The sequence below is a fragment of the Doryrhamphus excisus genome, chromosome 18, assembly GCF_030265055.1.
Source record: "Doryrhamphus excisus isolate RoL2022-K1 chromosome 18, RoL_Dexc_1.0, whole genome shotgun sequence".
NCBI lineage: Eukaryota > Metazoa > Chordata > Actinopteri > Syngnathiformes > Syngnathidae > Doryrhamphus > Doryrhamphus excisus.
The window spans coordinates 5562214-5590013 of NC_080483.1; the positions used below are offsets into that span (position 1 = coordinate 5562214).

The 27800-nt window shown below is 41.1% G+C and overlaps 1 protein-coding gene across 1 annotated transcript; it reads left to right on the top strand.

The window, feature by feature from the left end:
* Positions 1–621: 621 nt before the first annotated feature.
* Positions 622–27780, top strand: rspo4 (R-spondin 4). The gene is made up of 5 exons (XM_058055830.1): positions 622–625; positions 1713–1901; positions 1985–2164; positions 3635–3820; positions 27223–27780. Exons 1-5 carry the CDS (start codon positions 622–624, stop codon positions 27330–27332), a joined length of 669 nt encoding a protein of 222 aa, XP_057911813.1. The 3' UTR covers positions 27333–27780.
* Positions 27781–27800: the final 20 nt, after the last annotated feature.

Sequence of the window (27800 nt, forward strand, 5' to 3'; positions counted from 1 at the left end):
CCACCAGTCCAGGGTGTACTCCGCCTCTCGCCCGAAGACAGCTGGGATAGGCTCCAGCACCCCACACAAGGAAAAGCGGTAGAAAATGAATGAAAGATTTCATTTTCACTCGATGGCAGATGTTGAATCGAACTCTCACAAAAAGCATAAGTCTATTGTTTGAAACCACATCAAACATGACAACAGACGCAGCAAGAAAAAAGCCAGACAGAACAAAGAGTGCAAAAACATCATTATTCATCTATGCGTCACAGGTAAATATATATGTAAATCTGAATGGACACAGACACAGGCTTGCATAAGGTGAATTATGCGATTGGACAGAGGTTTATAAAAGATGCCTATATGAATGGGTAAACAAATGTTTCCATAAAATGTGTACTGTGTCATTGGGCAGCCAGCTGGTTGCATAAAGTATATTTGCATAAAATGTGCATGTGAATGGACTAGGGCTGTCACGATACTCAGTAAATCGATTAACCGCACGATAAATATAAAACATATAATATAAAGATAATATAGCCGGCCGTGAAAAATTGACGAGTAAGCGTGTTTGTTGGCACTAACGTGGCACAAGCAAGTGTACACACAAAGTGCTGCAAATGAGCGAAACAAGCGGAAATGGGTGATTCTACTAGCAAATGAGAGTATTTACTTTGGAGGGTGACAATGCACAGACAGACTACAGTGATTTGAAGCCAAAGGAAGAGCAAAGGAAACGGTCTGGAATACTTTCTTTGTGCCTGTTGTGTTTAAAACACCATCTGATGTCAATTTTAGCGTGTTTGCACATCGATATTTTGCTTCATGACAAATACAATGACACAAATAACACAAAACGATGGAACTTCCGTTTCAGCTGCCGTGATTCCCAAATTGTAACACGTCATTGTGCACCAAATGCATTTTCATTAATTCATTCATTTTATACCGCTTTTTCATCACGAGGGTCGCGGGGGTGCTGGAGCCTATCCCAGCTGTCTTGGGGCGAGAGGCGGGGTACACCCTGGACTGGTCGGCAGCCAATCACAGGGCACATATAGACAAACAACCATTCACACTCACATTCATACCTATGGACAATTTGGAGTCGCTAATTAACCTAGCATGTTTTTGGGGGAAACCGGAGTACCCGGAGTACCCGGAGAAAACCCACGCAGGCACGGGGAGAACATGCAAACTCCACACAGAGATGGCCGAGGGTGGAATTGAACCCTGGTCTCCTAGCTGTGAGGTCTGCCGCCCATCCAAAATATATAATAATAATAATACATTGTATTTGTATTGTTCAAAATACTCAAAGACACTTTGAGTATTGAAGAATGGAGTTGAATAAAAGCAAGTAAACAGAGTAAAAGATACATTAAAATACAACATTAATTCGTTAATACACAGTTAAAACATGAGTAAAAGCGGGGCGGGGCACAGCAGTCAGATATAAAAAGTCAAAAAATCAAAACAGATTTAAAGTGGTGGGTACGAAATATGTACTTGGACCAAACTCAGACAAAACATTACACCTCATTAAATGTAAATAACATTCTACACAGTGTTCTTGCACACAAACACATGAACACTGTGGCTGCCATCTTAGATGGGATATTTATAATTCATAGAGTTCTTGGTGGGTGAGAAGAAACGTCCTTGTGCAACATGTATATTGATGTCTTTGGCATATTGGACATTAAGTGAGCATCCCTTTCCTCCCGCAGCCCACCAAGACAAGTCAGGGGGTTGTCGGAATTGTCGAGAGTGTTCCCCCGACAATGGCTGCACGCGCTGCAGAGAGCGCCTCTTCCTCTTCTTGCAGCGGGACGGCATGTCTCACCATGGAACGTGTCTCCATGCCTGTCCTGCCGGATACTTTGGCCAGAGGGGGCGGGACATCAACCGCTGCTTGAGTAAGTTGACGTCAAGAGTTGTAACTGGTATTAATGTGATAATGGTGTTAAGTAGACTTGAGTATGCTTTGGTGTGTTGTCAGAATGTCGCTCGGTGGACTGCAAGCTATGCTTCAGCAGGGACTTCTGCATCAAGTGTAAGCCGGGCTTCCAGCTCCACAAAGGCCGATGTCTGAGCCACTGTCCTGAAGGAACCTTTGCACAAAACACTGACTGTCTGGGAGAGGAACACCACACTCATATTGAACCCTGGCCGACAATAGGTGAGTCCCTCCATGAAAAAAACACTAAAAATCCGCTCTTAATGAATACCCTTCAACACCAAAGTTGTCCATTGAAAGGATATGAAATGCACAATCCTTGAAACGCTCATCCATTTCCTATGCTGTTTGTCCACACTTAGATCATGTGCAAGCTGGAGCCTATCACAGCTGACTTCAGCAAGCCGGGTTAGCTCTGAACAATTTGCGCACAAATGATTCCAATGGGGCTGCACGGCGATCGAGTGGACAGCACGCAGACCTCACAGCTAGGAGACCAGGGTTCAATTCCACCCTCGGCCATCTCTGTGTGGAGTTTGCATGTTCTACCCGTGCATGCGTGGGTTTTCTCCGGGTACTCCGGTTTCCTCCCACATTCCAAAAACATGCTAGGTTAATTGGTGACTCCAAATTGTCCATAGGTATGAATGTGAGTGTGAATGGTTGTTTGTCTATATGTGCCCTGTGATTGGCTGGCGACCAGTCCAGGGTGTACCCCGCCTCTCGCCCAAAGACAGCTGGGATAGGCTCCAGCACCCTCGCGACCCTTGTGAGGAAAAGCGGTAGAAAATGAATGAATGAATGATTCCAATGGGGCTGCACGGCGGTTGAGTGGTTAGCGCGCAGACCTCACAGCTAGGAGACCAGGGTTCAATCCCACTCTTGGCCATCTCTGTGTGGAGTTTGCATGTTCTCCCCATGCATGAGTGGGTTTTCTCCGGGTACTCCGGTTTCCTCCCACATTCCAAAAACATGCTAGGTTAATTAGCAACTCCAAATTGTCCATAGGTATGAATGTGAGTGTGAATGGTTGTTTGTCTATATGTGCCCTGTGATTGGCCACCAGTCCAGGGTGTACCCCACCTCTCGCCCAAAGACAGCTGGGATAGGCTCCAGCACCCCCGCGACCCGTGTGAATGACTGACCCTAATGAATGAATAAATCCATTGGATAATGAATGCATCATAAATTAATTAAAGTAGTAAGTTGACATACTTCATGTCCATTCAGGGTGATTTATGCAATGAAAATGTGTCAAATGCACGGTAGAGGAGTGGTTAGCGCACAGGAGCCCCGAGTTCGATTCCACCCTCGGGCATCTCTGTGTGGAGTTTGCATGTTCTCCCCGTGCATGCGTGGGTTTTCTCCGGGTACTCCGGTTTCCTCCCACATTCCAAAAACACGCTAGGTTAATTAGCAACTCCAAATTGTCCATAAGTCCAGCGTGTCCAGAGTGTACCCCGCCTCACCTAAAGACAGCTGGGATAGACTCCAGCACGCCTGTGACCCTCCTGAGGATAAGCAGTAGAAAATGAATGAAAAGGTCATCATCTGTCAAATTTTATTTATTTTTTTTCATTTGCGTCTGGCACGGCCCTAAGGGCAAAATTGAGAACCCATTGTGGCCCCAGAGTCTGAAGGTTCTCTCCCCTGATGGAAACAGTAGCTAATTCATATTTCCTTTCCCTATAGATGACTGCATCCTGGATCCGCTGGCCGAGTGGAGTGTGTGGAGCGCCTGCCTCCAAAACGGCGTCCGCTGTGGCTTCATGTGGGGCCGACAGATGAGAACGTGGGGCGGCACGAAGCCCGGACCCTCACTCTGCCCACCGCACAGCGAGACACGGCGATGCAGGATGAAGAGGAGATGTCCTGCAGGTGAGGACTGACTGGTGTTCTTTACGAGTCTTGTTGGCCTTTATGAGTTATTGTTGTGACGGGGGGGTCAAAGGTTATATGTGATGCCATATGTTTTGTGAGAAGAGTGATGGCATGCTGAGGGCGAGCACTTCACCTCCTGATAGTTCAGATGGGAACTGCTAACATCTGGATCTGACTAGCAGGAACCTTCAGGAAGTAATGGGTTCCGGCAAGGAGTCACCACTGGGAATTGGGGTGAACACAGAAACATCAATCTCAGGATGTCCTGTCTTGTAATGGCTCACTTTGGCCACTAGGGCGTCATTGTCATCCTGGATGGGAAGGTCCCAGCACTTCCTCAAATCGTAGCAAGAAACCTAATCATTGTCACCGAGGTCCAATGTCGTAGTTTTGGTTTCAGGACCTGCTACAAACAGAAATACTTATTTTGGCACACTTTGCTTTCTGAGCACTGCTTTTATCAAGCCCACACCCACTGAGCAGACTGAGACCTCATAATTGTGAGGTGGCTGTGTTGTTATTAGGTCGATTAAAGCCCACTGAAACGCTACACCGACCACTGAATTATGAACAGCTATAGTGGAACAGTTAGCATTAGGCCTGCAATTAATTAATTATAATAATAACCGATTAACTGGTTGATTTTTTTTTGATGAATCAGATAAAAAACTTATACTGGATAATTTGCGCCAGAATGGGCTAAGGTAATGGTAATGGTTTTATTTCATTTGAACATGCATCAGATTACAATTGAGCGCATCCCAGAATCATGGGATGTCCAAAAGGAGTAGGAAGAAGCAAAGCTTATTAAATCCTACCCCTCCATCTGGTACTTTTACAATCAGTAACTGTTACATTTGTTCACTTCCTGCTTTCCATAATACAGTTTAAGGTTTTTTTTGTTATTTTTTTAAATAATGTACCTTGTACCGAAGTACGAGGTGATATGACCATAGAATGACATAATGGGTACCATAGTAAGTGTCAATATAGTGATATAAATAGCACATCATGACTGGTTCAAGACTCTTCATCCTTGTATTTAGCAAACAGCAACTGCTTGTATTGTTTCTTGAATTGGCTCATCGTTGTGCATTGTTTGATTTCCTTACTCTATCCATTCCATAGTTTGATTCCACATACTGAAATGCTATGGCTTTTTAACATAGTCCTATCATATAAGTGTTTCATATGTAGTTCTTCCCTGGTCTGTTCCAAGTAGAGAAACAGAATAGTAATGGTTTGATTTTATTTGAACATGCATGCAAGTTACAATGAAATACTTCACATGATTCCCTTCCCAGTTCCGCAGGTCCAAAAGGAGTAGGATGTAGCAAAGCTTATTTAATCCTACCCCACCATCCGTTTCACATCTGTTGCAGTACATTATTCACATCCTGTATTCCATATGTGAGTTTTTACTACATACAAAAGTGATGACATAACATCATAGTGCAGTGATGTAATTAAGATTTTTCATAAGTAGTAATCACATATAATAATCAGTGTGATAATGAATAAATATTAGAGATAAACATGACAGAACAAGTTCTAGACTCTTCTTTTATTTTTCAAGCATTAACTGCTTGTGTTGTTTATTGAATTTGCTCATCTTAGTACAATTAGTACCTTAATTCGTTGTTTGGGGCTGCAACAATTATTCAAATCATTTCAGTACCTCGATTACAAAAATATTACATGATTTTTTTTCCTGGTTCGAGGAATCGCTGACGTCACCAACGCGTGTACGTCACCCACGCAAAGTTGAACACCGTGACGTGTACGTGTACGTGATGTGACGCGGCCGTTACATATAGCAGTCGCCTCCTGATTGGCCTTCAATGAAACAATGAAATCCCAGTGTGAAAGCAGCGACTGGCTGCTGCTGTGGCTGACGGATAAAATAAATCTGCGGTAAAATGCATACACCTCATATTTTAAGCCGCGTTTTAATATGGCAATTCATCTTTGACTTTCTTTATTAATCGTGTATGCTTTTCCCAGAACAAAAGATGTAGCATCATCTGCAAATAATACCAACTTTAAGTCTTTCGTAACAGATGTCATTGTTTTAGGTCCCAGTATTGACCCCTGGGGTATTCCACATGTTATATTTGAACTTGCAGATGTATATTATTCTCCCTTCAACTTCACATATTGCTTCCTGTTAGCAAAGGTAGCTTTTAAACCAATTCAAAACTAATACTTTGATTCCATAACTTTCTAATTTTTTTAAGTAGGATCTTCTTTCTCTTTGGGCTTTTCCTTTCAGGGGTCGCCACAGCAAATCAACCGCCTCCATACAACCTTCTGCATCTGTAGGATGTTGTGATTAATTGTATTGATGGATTTTGTCAGATCCATTGGTCATGATCACATCATTAATTTGTGTGTTCTGATCCATCACCAATGGTATTTTTCAGTTGTTGGATGATTTCATCTTTTTTGAGAGTAGCCCTCAGTGTTGCACTACTATCCTGTAATTGTTTATTTCCACTCTCAAGACTTTGAACCTCCTGCCTTATGGAGCTCATGTGTTGTTCCATATTGTCTCGCCTCTATAATATTAGTTCCGGGACATCTTTTTCTGTCAGTCTCTCTATTGTAGAACAACAGCCTGTTTAGTTGCCACTCATTGTCAGCACAATGTCTGTAGTGGCGGGTCTGGTGTAAAACCTGGTTAACTCCTTGTCTGTAAGCAAATCTCGAGAACTTCGGCCCAAACTACAGCCACTGGCATCAGAGCCGCTTCCTTTGTCTTTTTTTCTTTGCCATTGTTGCAATTGCTAAGCAACACCGTGTCACCGTGTGTCAATTATCCCGTTAGTTTGCCTTTCAGCCGCCTTTGGTGTTAATATTCATTGTAACAGCAAGTTTGCGTGTCTCGCCAAGCCGTGTTACAACCGGAGATATCTCTTCAAGAAGACTTCCAGATATTTTAAGAGTCCGGCTTCATGAAAAGCTGCTGATCGAAGCTGCTGATCGAAGCTGCTGCTCGCTTGCAAGCTCAGCTTGTAATGGTTGTCGGCCATTACTGTTATTTTTGAGGAGTTCAATCCTCTTGCTAGTCCAAATTAAGGCAGAGATGTCAGCACACTCTTCAAGAGTTATGATCACGAGCTGTGGTTAGGAATATTCCCAAAAATTTTGAAACTCTGTTAGCAAAAGAAACTGAGGTTTTGCTGTGAGGTTTTTTCTGTAACCAGGAAGTGACGTAATGGGAAAGAAGGAATGGGAGTAAGCAATTTATTGCAAACAAGAATCAAAGAGAAATAGGCTGTTCATCAGTTGATCAAAAGTTAAAAGGATCTTGGCTCAAAAAAAACCTGAAACCTCCCCAAGATAGGAATCAAATTTTGAAAAAAGGAGTCAGTAATGAGTAGCTGCGCTATTCTCGTTAATCAGATGGCAAATGCAAATTTGGGCATGCTCAATATTTCCAGAGTGCTGGGGGAATGTTTCTCCTGGTGGTGAAAATAGCTTCACAGAGGGCATCCACTCTCTGGAACATTTTTGTCAACTTCCTTCGCCATTCAAATGTTCTCCATCGCATTTAGATCAGGGGAAAACACAGGATGGTCCAAGAGTGAGCTTATTCCGGAAGAAATCCTTTGTCAGCCGGCCATTGTAAGTCCTTACCTCACAGACATCATGAGGGATGCCCCATGATGTCGCCTGCTTCACTGTGCCGTATGGAAAACATCTCTAGTGGGATCTCATGTGTGTGAATACCTGAGACAAAGTCACATGACATTTTGATCAGGAGTGTATGAAAATGATATCAAGAGAAGCGGTTTCCGAGCAACAAAAGTGTCTGATATTCCCTATGGATTCCAGCTCAGACAACCATGATCTCAGGGAAGAATTAAATTTGAAACACTTATATGCTAGCCGGGCTCTACATTAAAAACCGAAATGACTTGCCCATGGGGAATCCTTAAGGTGAGAACTACTTGCCCGAACTTGCCCCATGTAAAATGAAAAGACTGCCATAATGATATGTAATTTTTTGTGGCATCACATGAGAATCTCAAATAAAGATGAAATGAGAGTACTACCATACTACCTTACACATGGTAGTCGTAGTAAGCAGTGATATTTATATGTTGTGCACCACAATGAAACATTATTGAATAGACACATTTGTGTACTAGTAAAGTGTTTTGAATCCAGAAAAAAATGCTCAATGGTCAAACAATAATTTGTGAAGCAAAGGTGAGAAAAATACACAGAGAAATGGAAGCGCTAGATTTTGTAGCTTGTGCAAAATCAGCACTTGGTATTGGATCTAATCGGTGGTGTTTCATTGTGACCACTTCAAATTGTCACAGCAAAGTGATTCACTCACCTGTGCCATCATTTGATTTGCTGCCGCTAATAAAATACTTGTTTAGGAGGCACTGGTTCATCACTTTTTGCTGTTTCCTTCAGAATTAGACGACGTTGGCAGCGCCGCCATGACGGATGTTTTCCTAGTAAAACGATCGCTGATTGGTTGATCGCGAACAACAGGAGTGGGTAAAACGCGGACTGTGGATTTCGGACCGCGGTCTAAATAAACGATTCTGATTGGTCCATTTCAAGATTTGCAAGGATTGGTTTGCAAATTACCACCGGAATTACGCAGTCCGTGTTTTACCAACACCCAACAAGAACCGCTTTTAAAAAAACTCTTGGCAGTATGGCATGCCAAAGTGCACTTGCCCGACGGGAATATCACTGATTGGATTTACTTGCCCGAATTTTGTTTTAACTTGCCCCGGGCCATCGGTACAACGTTATTGTCGAGCCCTGGCTAGGACTATGTTAAAAAGCCATAGCATTTCAGTATGTGGAATCAAACTATGGAATGGATTGAGTAAGGAAATTAAACAATGCACAACGATGAGCCAATTCAAGAAACAATACAAGCAGTTGATGTTTGCTAAATACAAGGATGAAGAGTCTTGAACCAGTCATGATGTGCTATATATATCACTATATTGACACTTACTATGGTACCCATTATGGCATTGGATGGTCATATCACCTCGTACTTCGGCATGAGGTACATTATTAAAAAAAAACAAAAACCTTAAACTGTATTATGGAAAGCAGGAAGTGAACAAATGTAACAGTTACTGATTGTAAAAGTACCAGATGGAGGGGTAGGATTTAATAAGCTTTGCTTCTTCCTACTCCTTTTGGACATGTGGAACTGTGAACTGATTATTGGATGCACTCAATTGTAATCTGATGCATGTTCAAATGAAATAAAACCATTACATTAAAAACAAAAATGACTTGCCCATGGGGAATCCTTAAGGTGACAACAACTTGCCCGAACTTGCCCCATGTAAAATGAAAAGACTGCCATAATGATATCATCTAATTTTTGTGGCATCACATGAGAATCTCAAATAGAGATGAAATGATTATCATTTCTTGTGGTTGTTTTCCTACATAGATCATGACGTTGCATGGAAATCTGGATTGTCAAGAGACTTCTCGGCACTTTGCCTTGATAAATAAAAGTACATTCATGATTGAATAAACATTGTGCTTATTAAATAATAAATGCTTGTGCAAAATCAGCACTTGGTATTGGATCTAATGGGTGGTGTTTCATTGTGACCACTTCAAATTGTCACAGCAATGTGATTCACTCACCTGCCATCATTTGATTTGCTGCCGCTAATAAAATACTTGTTTAGGAGGCACTGGTTCATCACTTTTTGCTGTTTTCCTTCACAAGTTGTTGAAGAATTAGACCATGTTGGCAGGGACGCCATGATAGATGTTTTCCTAGTCAAACGATCGCTGATTGGTTGATCGCGAACAAGAACGGGTGTCGTTAAAACGCGGACTGTGGACCGCGGTCTAAATAAACGATTCTGATTGGTCCATTTCAAGATTTGCAAGGATTGGTTTGCAAATTACCACCGGAATTACGCAGTCTGTGTTTTACCAACACCCAACAAGAACCGCTTTTTAAAAAAACTCTTGGCAGTATGGCATGCCAAAGTACACTTGCCCGACGGGAATATCACTGATTGGATATACTTGCCCGAATTTTGTTTTAACTTTCCCCGGGCCATCGGTACATTGTTATTGTCGAGCCCTGCATTACCATTACCATTACCATTACCATTACCATTACCATTACCATCAAGCTGCCATCAGAAGGGCGGGAATAGTGACGACCCTGTCGCATAATTCTGATTTATTGTCACGCTAATCTTCACTGATACATACTGCATATTCAGCACGACAACCACTTGCATGTGTGCGTCTGTAAAATGACTTGCAAGAGAGCTGAGCCAGATAACATCTTAAAACATCACACTTCCTCAGGGTGATGTGCTGCTTTCATCCAAGGATCACCACTCACGTCGTCTCCTTTACGAGACTGTGCTGGAAAAGAACAACATAAATCTCGTCATGTGTTCTCAATTTCTTCGGCTGATTCCAAAATCCAAGAGAGGTGTCTCTTGTGGAGTTCGGGTTTTTGTGGAGAAGTTGTTTGGAGAGCTTGTACAACCTTTGACCTTAAGCCAGAGAGCTGCCACAATCAATAGGAGTGCCATCACTCTTTTCACAATGAAAGGAGAAACCTTGACCATCCAAAGCGAAAGGATGTAAAGAATTTTCACATGATAGCACGAAGGGTTATATTGGTCGTGTCCATGTCGTTGAAGGTCGTTATCATTATGACGGTCAGATTGTATGTCCGCTGGCATTCCGAGTAGAAGACATGATTGCACCGGGTCTAGTACAGGCATTGGTTCCATGGTCCTAATGGCACACATGTGGGATGAAAGTCCTTCCCGACATTCCTGCGTTGTTCCATTTAAGACCACGCTAGTCCTTTAAAGCCTGCTCTCTCGTTGAGTTCAAGAAAGCTGGCGGCGCCTTTGGTGCTCGTCTGCTTCCCACCTCATCAAAAATGGCTCCGCCCACATGTTGTCCAGAGGGAGTGGTCATAATGTTGTAAACAACAACTTCTGGTCAGGAGTTTTATGGTGGATTAGGTTAATGCGGTAGTGGGGCTGACCTGTTGCTAGGTAGAATATATTACTCCAATGCTGTGATTGGCCAATTAGAATAGAAATATTTTGATACACAATAAATACAATAAACACGGATCATAAAAAAACATGTGAAAATATAACTGTACAATAAAAAATAGTGGCAAACAAAACCTTGCACAAAACCCAAAATATATCAGCGATAGTAATCACGATTATTATTGATTTTCAATCCATAATTAAGGTAATAATGTTTAATTCACATGTCATTGTCAAATGACATGTCAAAGGAGTCAGTTGGCCCTCGCTAATCAATTCGCGAGATAGCCACCAAAGGTAATCATTACGTTTGGACAATGTTTGAATTTGAACGTTTCTGATTCAGATTCCTCATTTCGATTCCGGTTACAGTGTTCCCTCCTTCCATCATGGTTCACTTTTTGCAAATTCACTCTTTTACTGAATTTTTTAAATGCAATTTTTGTGCTTTTTAAAAACAATTTTTGATCACTGTTACACAATGAGCCTGGCCCTTTAAGCACGCCATTGTGGGAGTTTGTAGTCTTTTGCATCTTTATTGGCTGTAGACTCTTTTGTCGTTTTGCTCTTGTACTTGGTGGCTAGCTGTTGTTCGTCACGAATACCAAAACAATTGCCAACCGTGCGACTATGAATGCTGCACGACCGCAAGCAAAACTCACAACACTGACAAGACAGTCTCCACCCAAATAGCATAAAAAGCCAGTTGGACCCCCAGACCGAAGGAAGGCAGAAACCCCTTGGTCGGACACGGCGAAGAAAGGCAAGCCTCATGGCTGGAACAAATGAATCCTCAGTTCACACAGTACGCCTCAACAAGGACACAAAAACACCACAGTCGAATGGGGCAGTCAGTGAGTCAATAATGTCTTCTGTTGGCAGGTTGTCGGTTGTGTAAGTAGGTTGTTTGTTAAAATTCAAACGAAATTTGAACTTTTAGAGTGCTTAAACAAGAGAGAAAGTTGCAGACATTTTAAAGCCTGTCTTGAGAAAAGTATATAGTATATAGTGTATAAAGTGTATGGTGATGGGGTTTTACGGTGTTAAAACATATATGATGATAAACAAATACTGTTGGCTAGGACTGGACGATATGGACCAAAACCCGTATCCCGATATACATATTTAGGTTGATTATCGATATGAGATGGTTGGGACATGTCCAGAGGAGAGATAGCGGATATATTGGTAGAAGGATGCTGCCAGGTAGGAGGCGTAGAAGAAGACCAAAGAGGTGGTTTATGTTTGTAGTGAAGGAGGACATGAGGGTAGTTGGTGTGAGAGAGACAGATGCAGAAGACAGGCTGGATGGAGGTGGTTGATTTGCTGTGGCGACCCCTGAACGGAAAAGCCCAAAGAGAAAGAAGATCGATATACGATATACATCCCGTTTTTTCCACAAAGAGAGTTTACACAAGTGAAAGCCAAATATGAGTGCAAAGGTTTGTTAAAACATAAACAATCTTATAGAAAAACAGCCGCTGAAATACATTTTTCTTTTTTTTTTTTTAATCAGAGGTCAGTTTGCGGGAGCAGTAGCCTAAGCAGGGAACCCCAGACTTCCCTCTCCCAGGCTAATTCGTCCAGCTTCTCCTGGCATATCCGGAAGCATTCCCAGGCCAGTTGAAAGACTATGGCTGTGTTCGGAACCTCATACTTACTACTATATACTTCCATAGACCATACTATCCACACTCCATACTGCATACCCAATCCATCAGACAGTATGCAAAGTTTTTGCGCTACAGCGTACTACATGATAACCCACAATGCATTGCGCTCCTACCAACAGGCTGAAGCTGATTTTACTTTAGCTCTAAACTCTTTAAATACATCACTTTTTTGAAAATTTTTTTTAATCAGGCCAGAAAGTGGCCATTTAGATCCTGAGTGTGCCATTTATTTGTCTAAATACAAACTGTTTACAATTTCGTTCGGAAAAATTTGCCAGAATTTAAGCTAGCTTTCACAAAATAAAACGGCCCTTACTTTCCTCATACAAAAAAAACAGTGATAAATCACTGCTTTTATTTTGAAAACAAGAAGCAAACCAGCTCGCAATATATCCAGCTTGACACCACCGTTTGGACTGATCGTCCCATTAACGGAATTTGACCGGTCATGATGCCGTACCGGCTTCGGTACATCATGGTCGCTATTGACTTGGGCTTGTTGTCAGATGTAAGTTATATATATATATTTTTTTACTTTCTTAATAAATGTAAATCCAATGAGAAATTGCTAACATAACATACCTCCAAGCATAAAAATTGGAGGGGAAATTATATCTAACCTCATTCAACTTGGTAATTCTACATAACTAAGAAACAAAGGTCATCAACAAAAGTCATTGAGTTTATAAAAATATAAAAATAAATAACAAAGAGACCAATAATGTGTAATAAATCTATAATAAAATCTTTACAGGTGGCTTCAAGAGCGCCATACTGCAAGGTGAATCCCCATGTTCCTCTTTTAATGATTGAAAATGTATACGTCTTCATCTGATATGTTTAAATATTACCCATTATTATTATTGCCATCAAATCGCTAAAATACTTCGCAATTTACATTTGTAGGCTTCTCTTGGTGGGGCGTCCATCCTGCTGCTCAATGTTCAGACATTTTTGGTTTTCACGGTGACGTCACATCGCTTTGCATCCTGGGTAATTTGAGTGTGAGTAGTAAGCTGATGATACAACTTCTCGCATACTCAAAAATCGCACACTGCATACTCAGAGTTAGTATGAGTAGTAGGTAAGTATGCGGTTTCAAACACAGCCATAGTCTCCCCAACGTGTCCTGGGACTTTCCAGAGGCCTAGTTGGATGTGCCCTGAACACCTCCCAGTTAGGCGTCCGGCTCGCATCCTGACCAAATGCTCGAGCCACCTCATCTGACTCCTCTCAATGCGGAGGAGCAGCAGTAGCTTATGGAATGTGGGCACATGTAGTTGGAGTAAGCCCACATAAACACAGGGAGAACATGCTAACTCAATCTGCTGACAATGTGGGGCTGACATGCTAACCACTACGCCAGGGGTGCCAAATTAAATCCTCCAAGGGCCCAAAATGTTCCACCATTATATATTTCTGCATATATCTTGCATGTTCTCCCCGTGCAGGCATTTTCTCCGGGTACTCCGGTTTCCTCCGGTTTATTGGCGACTCCAAATTGTCCATAGGTATGAATGTGAGTGTGAATGGTTGTTTGTCTATATGTGCCCTGTGATTGGCTGGCAACCAGTCCAGGGTGTACCCCGCCTCTCGCCCAAAGACAGCTGGGATAGGCTCCAGCACCCCCGCGACCCTCGTGAGGAAAAATCGGTAGAAAATGAATGAATGAATGAATGTATATTTCTGCTTTTTGAAAGTATTGAGTTCAATTCCACCCTCGGTCATCTCTTTGTAGAGTTTGCATGTAATTCCCATTTTCTGTTTTCTCCGGGTACTCCGGCTTCCTCCCACATTCCAAAAACATGCTAGGTTAATTGGCCACTCCAAATTGTCCATAGGTATGAATGTGAGTGTGCATGGTTGTTTGTCTACGTATATGTGCTCTGTGATTGGCTGGCCACCAGTCCAGGGTGTACCCCGCCTCTCGCTTGAAGACAGCTGGGATAAGCTCCAGCACCCCTGCGACTCTCGTGAGTATAATCGGTAGAAAATGAATGAATGATATTTTCCTTAGACTTACCTATGTTCTACTGTTGATTACTAAAGAACAGTATAAGGTAGAAACAAGCTTTTTTTCCTGATGAAAAAAAAAAGAGTCTAATCTTTCTTTTGGTATATATGTACATATAGCCATACAACACAAGATTATGTGTGCCTTGAAAGATCAGTGAAAATCTTCTAAAATGGTCTGTACTAGAGTCGATGCCTTTTGAAAAATGGCTGTGATTCAATTGAAAAGTAGTTAAAATGTCCACTTTTGACTGTCTTATGCCTCTTTAAGATGTTATTTTGTACAGACAGCGTGTAATAGTTAAAGTGGTGTCATTTTTAGTTGTGCACAGTTAAATTATTGCTACTTTTGGTCACAATCTGGCATCCGTAGGAAGAATGGTTATGCAATCTGTCCACTTCAAAGCTTCTATTGTTGGTGAAGTAGTTGATATTGCAGAACTTACTGGATTACGCAGATTGTTGCACGCACTTGTTTTACTGAGGTTTGTGTTGCAGAGATATTTTCCAGAAAGTTCCGCGGGCGGGATGAAATTGTTGTTTGTCACGCAGGCACAATTATCACAATATTTCACTTTAGTCACATATGTCAGCATCTTGATAACTATTTTAAATCGGAGATTTAACAGGAATCATCTTTATGTAACTTTAACTCCAAACTCATTATTGGGGATTACTAGAATGTTCTTCAACTGCTGTGACTGGGAGCAGGTCTAATACGCTGAAGTAGTAAATGCTGATGGGTAACGTGCCGTGTTGGGAGTCATGAGCTGTGAAACATAACACAGCTTCAATTCCTGCCAGGGCCATAAATATACTTCTAAGGCTTTGTTGATGGCAGACATATACGGCTAATAGTTTTCAAATGTGAACGCGACCGTTTTACATTTGTGAGGTTTTTTTGTGTTCAAGGTTTCTCCCGTTGTGGTCGACTGAAGGAGATTTGATTTAAACAAACCATTTTCCATCTCTCTCTTTTACGTATGTCTTCATGAAAACCCAGAAAATATGCACGACTCGTTCAGAAAAACACCACAATAACCTTGCAGGATACACTTAGCAGCATTTTCTGTTTGAAAATGTCTAAAACAAAGAGAAAAAAATGTGTAAGTAATTCATTGCAAACAAGCGTTTCATCAACTGATCAAAAGCTTAAGAGCACAGCCTTCAATGGCAAAATCTTGGCCAAAAAAGTGGTAGAAGCAAAAAAAAAAAACAGAGGAATCCATGCTGCATCCACACTGTATTAGTTTCTACATCACACTACAAATTACATGTACACAGTCATTCCAGGGCCAAAATTAACATATTTCCCACCGTCGGATTTGAATGACATTTCATCTCCAGATTGATATTTAAGTGAATTTATATCCTACATACCTTAGATCTTCTCCTGGAGCTCCAATCCACGAGTTTGAAGGGCTTAAAGTTTTGGTGTAAATCCAATGCAAAATTGGAGAGATTGAAAATACACCCCATGTCATATGAAAAAGCAGACGTCCCCACGGACTCTCCTAATGGAGCACACACACAAACACAAGTGTCCGATTTTTCTGTGCTTACATTCCTACTGAGGATAGGCGGCACATCTAGAAAATGGATGGATGGTTGGGGCAAGTTAATGTGCGACAAGTAAAAACTCTTGTTTGATTACATGCTTGAGAGGCGATTTGATGAGGTCATCTTTTGTGCACCAAGAATCCATTTTTGCAGAGCTGATGGAAATGTGACATAAACTATCAATCTGTGTATCTCTGTGTGTGGGTATAGTATATACATATATATATATATATATATATATATATATATATATATATATATATATATATATATATATATATATATATATATATATACCCATCAATATTGAGGTGTCAGCGCCACGGCTAAGATGAAAGTCAAGCAGCTAGCAAGTGGATATTCATGCCTTTGGGCATTGATCTCTGCTGATAACACATTTTTATGCTGATATCGGGCTGATAATTATCAGTACCGATAACTATTGAACATTCCCTAATGGCAAGGGAAGTTAACAAACATGGTGGACATCAGTTTCCGACAGTGGATGACCTCCATGAAGCCATCTTCACCACCTGGAGCAACCAACTGTGTTGCCCTCACTGTCAAAAAGAAATCGGGAAGATTTGGGTTTGAATCTCAGCTCGGGCATCTTTGTGGGTTTTCTCCGGGTACTCCAGTTCCCTCCCATAAGAAACATGCATGTTAAGGTTAATTGCAGACTCCCAAATGGGAGTGGTTGTTTGTCTATACGTGCCCTGGTGACCAGGGTGTATCTTGCACGAATGCAGCTGGGATAGGCTCTAGCATACCCCCGCAACCCTAGTGAGGATAAGCGGCATAGAAAATAGATGGATGGTTCAGCCTTGGTGGAGGTCAGTGCTTTATACTGAGTGATATTATTATTATTATTGTATTCAGTGTTTCCCGTAATGTTCATTCATTCATTCATTTTCTACCGCTTTTCCTCACAAGGGTCGCGGAGGGTGCTGGAGACTATCCTATCTGTCTTCGGGCGAGAGGCGGGGTACACCCTGGACTGGTGGCCAGCCAATCACAGGGCACATATAGACAAACAACCATTCACACTCACATTCATACCTATGGACAATTTGGAGTTGCCAATTAACCTAGCATGTTTTTGGAATGTGGGAGGAAACCGGAGTACCCGGAGAAAACCCACGCATGCACGGGGAGAACATGCAAACTCCACACAGAGATGGCCGAGGGTGGAATTGAACCCTGGTCTCCTAGCTGTGAGGTCTGCGTGCTAACCACTCGTAATGCTACAGTGGATTTCTGCACATTTGTGACGTAGCAGCCACAAGATGGCAGAAGTGCATTTGATAATAGCAGGGGATCATTCATTCACTAATTTTCTCATTATTGCTTATCACGAGGGTTGAGGGCGTGCTGGAGCCTATTCCAGCTGTCTTCGGGCGAGACGCGGGGTACACCCCGGACTGGTGGCCAGCCAATCACAGGCACTAAAGAATAGGAAAAGACTGCAGTCTCATCTTTCTTTTGGTAGGTTCCATGATTAAATAGCCGTAGAACACAATATTCTGTGTCCAAACCGCTTTAAATGGCCGGTACTGAAGGTGTTGTCTGGGATTGAATTACTTAATTTAGACTTTTCCTCTCGTAAGTATGACTGACCATCGGGATATTTGTTTCCTTAGGAAACCCAAGGGAAACAGTGAACAGTTTGCGTAGCCGTTGTTTTTACCTTGTGCAACAACAGCAACCATCTTACTTTAATGATGACATTAAAATTCAACACACAACAGAGTCGCGCCATTTGGTCGAGTCTCTTGAGAAAAACATTTTCAACAGTGTTTGATGTTTGATGGCTTGCAGCCCATGAAAAGACACAAACAAACAATAGAACAATAAAAGTTTGTCTTAGAGCGGTCAGCATTGGAAATGAAATGTTTACGTCTCATTGACTCGATGACATGAGTACATCCAACATCATCTTTGTGCTCGAGCGACTTTATTTACGTCAACTGATGCAATCGCACATATGTGCAAAATAGCATTTTACAGCATAACACATGCTGCAGTGACACTATGGAGCCGCTTCAATGTGAACGTGATAAAATGATTGGGATGCCAGATGTTGAAAGACTGGAATGCTAATGGATGCCAAAGTGACTTTTTATCTGTAAGCCAGGTTGCAGGAATGAATTGTTGCTCGTGGTGGTGAGCATGTAGCAGACATGTCATATGCTTCCTGGTGGTTCCTGGAGAGAAGAAGCCTGCTGCGTTCTCACTCAACCATGACCGACATGTTGTGTTGACAGACCACTGACATAAACGTCACATGAACTGATGTTCTCGAATGAATCTTTACCATGAGACACAAAGATACATTGCTTCATGTATCATGTGACCACAGTCATTCGCTCCCATGCAAGTGACAGTAGGAAGTAGGCAGTGTAGTGGTATTATGACTGAGATGAAAAGGTTGCGAGTGCGTTGGCTGGAAAATCAGACTCAATATCCCAGTGGGTTGGTTCAAGAAAGGCTGAATCAATCAATCAACGGTTCTCAGCTCAAAGGCAGCATGATGTGACATATCAGCAGTCCAAAACTTCTTGACAACTTTGATTCATACTGTCCAATTAACTTGTTCATCCCAGCCACTTTTCAAAAGCAGTCATTCTTACTACTGGCCACTTTTGATGATTTTTATTCATTTTTTTAAAGGCACATAGAATATTGTTTTATTGGGCTGTATAGACATGGCATATAGGGGTAGGATTTAATAAGCATTGCTTCTTCCTACTCCTTTTGGACATGTGGAACTGTGAACTGATTATGTGATGCACTCAATTGTAATCTGATGCATGTTCCAATTCTCATTACCATATACCGAAAAAAAAATTAGACTTTCATCAAAAAAAAAAAAAAGTTTGTTTCAACCATTTTTTGTTCTTTAGTAATCAGCAGTAGAACATAAGGGAGTTTCAGTAAAATATCAGTTCTCCAAAAAGTTATCAGTTAACAAAAAAGGGAGAGAAAAGGCTTTTTGTGAAAAGATACATTTCAAGCATAACTTTGACTTTGACACAAATTTAGCCATAAATATTTAGCCAAAATGTGTAAACAATGTTGCCACAACATGAATGTAAGGTAATGTAATATAATAAATAAATGTAATGTAATGTAACCTCCTTCATGCAACACAGCGAGATGCCTTGGAAAGATGGGGGCCGAGCTCTTATAAAATGCGTCGATATAACTTAAATAAACTGGAAAAACACAACAGCAAAAACGAAAAAATCAGCAGTAATTTCACAAGATCCAACCATATTCTATGCCACTTATCCTCATTAGGTCGTGGTGGGTATGCTTGAGCCTATGCCAGTTGACTTCGGGTAAGAGGAGGGGTACACCGTGGACTGGTGACCAGCCAATCACAGGGCACATATAGACAAATTAACCATTCACACTCACATTCATACCTATGGACAATTTGGAGTTGCTAATTAACCTAGCATGTTTTTGGAATGTGGGAGGAAACCGGAGTACCCGGAGAAAACCCACACATGCACGGGGAGAACATGCAAACTCCAGATGGCCGAGGGTGGAATTGAACTCGGGTGTCCTATATATCTGTGTGGCATATCTATAAGATGGTGATATACAGTACTTTTAAAAAGTGTTTGTCCCCTTCTTGATTTCTTTTTTTGGCATTTTGTCAGACTTTAATGTTTCAGATCATCAGTCAAAGTTAAATATTAGCCAATGACAACACAACTGAACTCAAAATGGTGTTTTTTTTTAATTAAACTCTTAATTATTAAGAGGAAAAAAATCCAAACTCCAAGGCTCTGTGTGGAAAAAACATACAGATTAATTGAGTTCTAACAGTCTGGAAAAGGTTCAAGCCATTTTAAAAGCTTTGGGACTCCAGCAAAACCACAGTGAGAGCCATTGAACCAGTGAACCTTCAGGGGTGACCAGACAAGCAAAATGACCCTAAGAGCACAGCGACAACTCATCCAAGAGGTCACAAAAGACCCCACAACAACATCCAAAGAACTGCAGGTTCCACTTGCCTCAGTTAAGAAAGACACTGGGCAAAAATTACCTGCATGGCAGAGTTCCAAGACCAAAACCACCGAGAAACAAAAAGGCTCGTCTCTATTTTGCCAGAAAACATCTTGATGATCCCCAAGATCTTTGGAAAAATACTCTGTGGTCTGATGAAACAAAGGTTAAACTTTTGGAAGGTGTGTCCCCCATTACATCTGGCATAAAAGTACCGCCGCATTTCAGAAAAAGAACATCATACCAACAGTAGAATATGGTGGTGGTAGTGTGATGGCCTGGGATTGTTTTGCTAATTCAGGACTTGGAAGACTTGCTGTGATAAATGGAACCATGGATTCTGCTGAAGGAGACTATCTGGCCATCTGTTGGTGACATCAAGCCCAAACAAGGACAATGATCCGAAACACACCAGCAAGTCCACATCTGAATGGCATTGGAATGGCCTAGTCCAGGTCCCAACCTAAATAAATCCTATTGAGATGCTGTGGCATGACCTTAAAAGGGCTTCATGCTGGAAAAGCCTCCAATGTGGCGGAATGACAACAATTCTGCAAAGAGACTCCTTGCATGTTTTGTCAAACACCGACTTGCAGTTGTTGCTGCTAAGCCCAACAAGTTGTTAGCTTTAGGGGGTAATCATTCATTTAGAAACTGCATTTTGTGTTCAGTTGTGTTGTCAATCTGAAACATTGAAGTGTGACAAACATGCAAAACAATAACAAATCAGCAAATCATGACGTTTTTACACCACTGATAGCCTGGGAGACGTATCGTTGATGGAATGACTCGATCAGATTGTATTCATAGAACTTTTGGCTTCACATCTTCTTCGCATTTGTCGCTGAAAATAAAGATTTCTGGCGTCAACGGCAATTTGTGATGTTCTTCCAAGCGCCACTTCATTGGCAGACTTGACAGTCCAAAAAAAAAGCATCCTATTGTTCTGCTGACAATCACTTGCATCGGTTTCTCAGGCACTGCAGAGCACATTTAAAAGACGTTTGCATTAACGTGCGCACGTCCGCGAGCCTGCTAACACTCACCTAAAACGACTGGCATGTCAGCACAGAGCTGCTAATGAGGGCCAGAATCCGCATGAAGGCGTGCATGGACACACGCATAACTCCAGGATGCGGTCGGGGTGGGGTGGGAGGACATTAAAAAACAATGTGTGGCTGATAATGAAGGACAGATGGCGGCGGAGGACAGCACTGTGTCCTCCTGTAGCCTTGGTGACAACAGGGCTGTCAGCATCTAACACTTTTTTTTTGGACCCCAGTCTTGTTCACTCACTCTTCCACATCATCTCCGTTTTGATACCCAATCAATGAACACGTGTCTTTAGGTCCCATTCTGAAGCATTTTTTTCCCAAAATATTTCCACTTTCTTTTTCATTGATATTCATTTTGTAATATTCTGACTTTATTCCCATAATAATAATAATTTTCCTCTACTTAATTTTCCAAAAAATAAAAAATGTTATATATGTTAATATTAATGCTGAAAAATTAATTTTTTTTTACTAATATTTCAACTCTATGCTGCTAAAATGACATATTTGAAAAATCTCCAATGTTTAGATTTTAGTTTCTATTACAATATTAGAACTTTTCCCCAACATAATCTTCAAAAAAATGGTAAAATTAATTTAATATAAAAAGTATTTTTTCTTTAATATTACATTATGTTATATTAAACTAATATACAGTATCACATTGTATTATTTCTCATAATAGTACAATGTTATTCTCGTAATATTTTTTTATTAAATAACTGTTTTCTCTTAACATTTTCACTGTATTCTGTACTGTACTGTATTTTACATTTTTCCTGTTTGTTTTTAAATTTTCAAAATATTTATTTTTAAATAATCTTGATAGATTTTGCTTTTGCAATATTAGGACTTTATTCCAATAATAAATATTTTTTATTATTTATAATAAATAATAATAAATAAAAATAATTTAAGTATTTTAAATATATACATATATTTTAAATATATAAATATAATATTACATCATTTCCACAGTCAGTTTCCAAAAATTACAACCTTATTTGTTTCTCATAATATTAATATTATTTTTTTTTTAAATTAAGATTTCAACTCTTACTAGTAAAATTACGTTTTTCCACATAACATGTATTAATTTATTACATCAAGATGTCTCTCAATAGTAAGTAGCCTTAGCATTTTAGCGTTAGCGGTTTCTACAGCATCGGTAACGTCTAATGTGTTTTACGGGACTAGCAGTGTTTTAAAAAAAAACTCAGGGAAAGCCACTAATTGTGGTGGGAAACGGCTATTAGCAACCCCGCTTCCTGTATGCACGCTCTATAATGCTACATAGACAAGCGCTTTTGCTCCATGACTTACACAAAATAAAGACAGTTAGGACACTGATAAACTGGTACTTACTGCTTACTATTCTGACACTTCCACACCACCAAGTAATGTTGGAAAGGCGTCAGGCTTCAGCAGGTTTGTGGGCTAGTCCAGCTGCATACTGGTCCATGTTTACGAAAAAGTCCAGTGTGAAATGCCATTGACGATTTAAAATGCATTTCTTTTGCTGGTAGGGAATCGGGAACTCCAACCACTTGTGCCTGATGGTGGCGTCTTTAGGAATTGGAAACAAACAGAACCATTTTGTTGCGTTTTTTGGGCTTGTGAGTTCATGTTGAACAAGAAAAAGTTTGCTCCTGCATTCGACACTTCAACCGTATATTTTAGCATGTGCCTTATGATCTGGTGCCCCCTGTGTGTTAAAAGTACAGAAATAAACCCCGTCATTGAGACTATGCTTTTTAATCCGGTATACATTATGGTGCTGAATGCACTGTATTTTTTTAATTTTGTAGTTCAACTCCATGCTAGGCGGCACGGCGGTCTCGTGGTTAGCGCGCAGACCTCACAGCTAGGAGACCAGGGTTCAATTCCACCCTCGGGCATCTCTGTGTGGAGTTCGCATGTTCTCCCCGTGCATGCGTGGGTTTTCTCCGGGTACTCCGGTTTCCTCCCACATTCCAAAAACATGCTAGGTTAATTAGCGACTCCAAATTGTCCATAGGTATGAATGTGAGTGTGAATGGTTGTTTGTCTATATGTGCCCTGTGATTGGCTGGCCACCAGTCCAGGGTGTACCCCGTCTCTCGCCCGAAGACAGCTGGGATAGGCTCCAGCGACCCTCGTGAGGAAAAAGCGGTAGAAAATTAATGAATGAATGAACTTCATGCTATTAAAATGACATTGTTTTCCTCATGAGATAATTCAATTCGAAAATCCTAATAAAATTATTTTTTTTCTTGTCAGAATAATTTCTTCTCTTGATATTTGGACTTTATTGTAATATGAAAACTTTTTCTGCAACTGAATTCCAACTTTATTTATTATTTATTTAGCATTCCTTAAGCTTAATGATACTAAAATTACATTATGTTCTCATATTACATTATTCAGTCATTTTCTACCGCTTATCCTCACGAGGGTCACAGGGGTGCTGGAGCCTATCCCAGCTGTCTTCGGGCGAGAGGCGGGGTACACCCTGGACTGGTGGCCAGCCAATCACAGGGCACATATAGACAAACAACCATTCACACTCACATTCATACCTATGGACAATTTGGAGTCGCTAATTAACCTAGCATGTTTTTGGAATGTGGGAGGAAGCCGGAGTACCCGGAGAGAACCCACACATGCACGGATAGAACTGAACAGATGCATCCGTTCAATGAATTGAACTCGGGTCTCCTAGCTGTGAGGCCTGCACGCTAACCACTCGGTCACCGTGCAGCGACATTATTCTGGTAAAATCACAACGTTTTCGTTTTATATTTTCACTTGATTCTTGTGTTGAATTTTTGTTGCTACATTATATTTTTCGAATGTGGACCCCCGGGGCCGCACTTTGGACACCCCAGCTCTATTCCATGATGAGGTCACTATTGGATCATTCAGCAGTCATGTGGTTATTTGGTGAATTGGTTCAATACATTTTTCAGTTTTGAATTTGTGGAGAAATGTGAAAATCATGTCTAATTTTCCCTCACTGTTGTCTGCCGCTTTGTGTTGTCTTTCACATAAACTCCCAATGAAATATATTTTTGTTTGTGGTGGCAACGTGACAGAATGTGGGAAAGTTGAAGGAGTAGGAATACTTTTTCCAGCCGCCATGCGTCTTTGCCAAGAAGACACGTGAAATGTATTACGCCGGGATCTCTCACTTTCAACACGTGCTCAAGTGTTGTCATCTCGACCAAGAATGCATTCCTGCGGGTTTGTTTGCGTCTGAGCTGGAGTCCAAGTGGTTCTGATAACTTGCCATGGTAGCGGTTCTGATAGCGTTCCCTCAGGTCTGCTCCCAGATCAAAGGCCGCCTCTGCTTTGTTGGAAGGAGCCAGACTCCCGCCAGATGTCATCGAATTCCAAACATGATTGACCGGGCATTGTGTTCTACTACACTTGCTCTTTACACCGACTGGCCGTGATGCGCCACAATTAGCCACCATCCACTTAGCGCAAATCAACACCACCGACAGACACCTCGGTTTGAAGAAAAAATTAAATGAAGCTTTCTAGACGTTCACATGATCACATTCAGAAATTTGCTACTGACTAAATGCAGCATTGAATATACCTCCCAATATTTCATCAAACTTTAATGCCATTCTTGTTGACAAAAGTGCTTGTCTTCCATAATTGTTTTTCAGTCTGGACTGATCCTTATGGTTTGCTGATGAGCAAATGAGACTTGAAGTCATCGACTGGACTTTGTCACCATCTGCCGGTCTTAATGTGTAACTGCACTTCTTTGTGGCCGTTTCCGTGCTATTCGAACTCGTACCGGACAATAATACCACCACCACTATATGAAGAAGTATGGGATTTATTTAAAATATGCAAATTAGGTAACTATGACGCTTTCTGTGACGTGCATGTATGCCTGCGGTAACTGTAACATACACCATACATACATTTAGATATGCTAAACAGAACACACATAGCTAGCCAAAACACAGGAGATACATTACTTACAGCTAACAGCACATCGTCGAGTTTACAAACATTTGAGGTGGCTATTTTAAGCACTTCTTACACATGAATACTCCACAAAGATTCAAGCTGCCCAATGAACAAACATTTTAGAGCGAACATAGGCTGTTTGTGACCTTTTTCAGACTTGTTTTCTACCGTTTGTGCTAGCTTTGTTGCTTCACCGAGAGGAAAGACGTCAAAGATTGTCTAATGAAAAGAACACTCACTGTCGCTGTCACTGATTTTTGGAAAATATGTCTTCCTTTAACATTTTCTTGACATTTTTCCACGTATATTTGTAACTTAGTTACGTTACTTTTACTTTTTCTTGACATTTTTATACGTATTTTTAACTTAGTTACCAAGTATGAACTTTTTGGACACATTTTAAACCAACCCAGAAATCACATGAAACCACCGTCTTTGACACTTCCTGTTGTTGGCGTTTGAAAGTGGACTGCTTTCCATTAAGTGTCGGGATAATAGCCATTTTTGTGTATTTAATAGTGTGACGTAACAACGCCGCAATGTCTTTATTTCCACCACAAAGTCGAGTTTGCGTCGGCGTAGATTAAAGCTGGGAATGTTGCGTCTTTTTTCCCACGGTTGCTCGATGTGAAGGCACACGTTTGTAATAAAAGTCACTTATTAGGGTTCGATTCCAGAGGAAGACATTTAAAGAACAAAGTATACCGCTAATCATTGATAATGTAAGATGAGCAACGGGAGACTAAGTTTATATTATTTGTGTAAATTGTATTAAGTTAGCTTACCTTTCAGGCGTTGCTTGCTTCTTAAAAGGCAGTCAAACATTTATAAAGCAAATAAATGGAATAAAACAACAAACCTGTTTAAAAAAAATAAAATAATACTTGGGATTAAACAAAAATAAACTTTGTCAAAGGGACTGCATGAAGCTATCTTGTCAACATCGTAGCTTGATGCTGCTCGCTCTTCTATGTTTTATAATGCTGCAGCGCCCTCAAGCGACCTGGAGGTACAGCGCCACCTGTGCGTGATAGATTCAACTTGTACTAACTAGCGATGTGTGATATTGAGTCCAATTCAAGGTGTTTATCGGTGATACCGATCTGATACCGATGGCCGGACATTTTCCTTCAGGATTTTTTGTTATATCGCAGAATTCAGCAAGTTTTCCAGGTTCTGAAGCAGCAAAACAGCGCTAGACCATCACACTACCACCACCAAGTTTTACTGTTGGATTTGTGAGTCTTTTCTGAGCCTTTTGTCTCGACAGAGTATTTTCCCAAAGGCCTTGGGGGTTTCAAGATGTTTTCTGATGAAAATTAAAATTAATGTTCTTTTTTGGTGCGGCACGGCGGTTGAGTGGTTAGCGCGCAGAACTCACAGGGTTCAATTCCAAACTCAGTTTGCATGTTCTCCCCGTGCATGCGTGGGTTTTCTTCGGGTACTCCGGTTTCCTCCCACATTCCAAAAACATGCTAGGTTAATTGGCGACTCCAAATTGTCCATAGGTATGAATGTGAGTGTGAATGGTTGTTTGTCTATATGTGCCCTGTGATTGGCTGGCAACCAGTTCAGGGTGTACCCCGCCTCTCGCCCAAAGACAGCTGGGATAGGCTCCAGCACCCCCTGCGACCCTCGTGAGGATAAGCGGTAGAAAATGAATGAATTTTCCACTGCATTTCAGCCCTGCCACAAAAGGAGCAGCTGACATAGATAAATTGGGTCATCGTTTAACCATCGATTAATCGATTAATTGTTGCTGTTCTAACCCGTATACATATCTACAAGAAGCACCTCTTGAATGAGTCGGTCGATCTCTTGGGGTCATTTTGGTTCGGAAGTTTCACCACAGTTAAATTTTTTTCACCATTTCATCATGGCTCTCACTGTGGTTTGCTGGAGTCCCAGCCCTTTAAAAATGGCTTAATAACGTTTTCCAGACTGATATATCTTAATAACTTTCTTTCTGGCCATTGTATTATTATTTATCACGCCACACCAAATGAGTGTTAAATACACAATAATGCTGAATGTACTGACCCGTGTGTGTGTCCGCCCCCCCGCAGAGAGAAGACAGAGAAAGGGGACAGACTTTGGCAGAAAGCGGGCTAGAAAACGAGTGTGGATGCTCGCCCAAAGCAGCGCTAGCAACGTGTTGGACACCACAAATGCCTGACAGCGACCCCGACATGCGTTAGCTGAGCATGGCTACCAGGCTAAGCACACTGAACCTTAGCACAACTTGACCTGTAAAAAACGTCTACAGATATCTGTACACGTGTATGCGGTATCTTTGAGGTACGCGTGTTCTCCAGTAAGTAATTACTACAGTATTCCAAACTTCACAAAGTCGCTACCAAGGATTTTCCAGTCAAAACAGGATTGCTAATTAGCCGATAATGAATGGAACAGAGTGTAGTACACTGTGGAGGAGCAAGTCCGTCATGATGGAAGGTAAACGAGGTGAGCGGGGCTAAGCTAACAATAGAGTACAATGTATTCACTAGCTCTGAGCTGAGTAGAAAATAGAAGTTATACGCTGTGCGTACACTTTGATAACATGGATGAATGTCATTTACCAAACACGTGTATATATAAATTTATATAAATATGTACAAATCCATTCTCTTTCCTATACATGTAA

Coding starts and splice junctions, on each gene's coding strand:
- rspo4 (XM_058055830.1), top strand. Junction 2,165..3,634: donor TGAACCCTGGCCGACAATAG/GTGAGTCCCTCC, acceptor CTTTCCCTATAG/ATGACTGCATCCTGGATCCG. Junction 3,821..27,222: donor GAAGAGGAGATGTCCTGCAG/GTGAGGACTGAC, acceptor GCCCCCCCGCAG/AGAGAAGACAGAGAAAGGGG.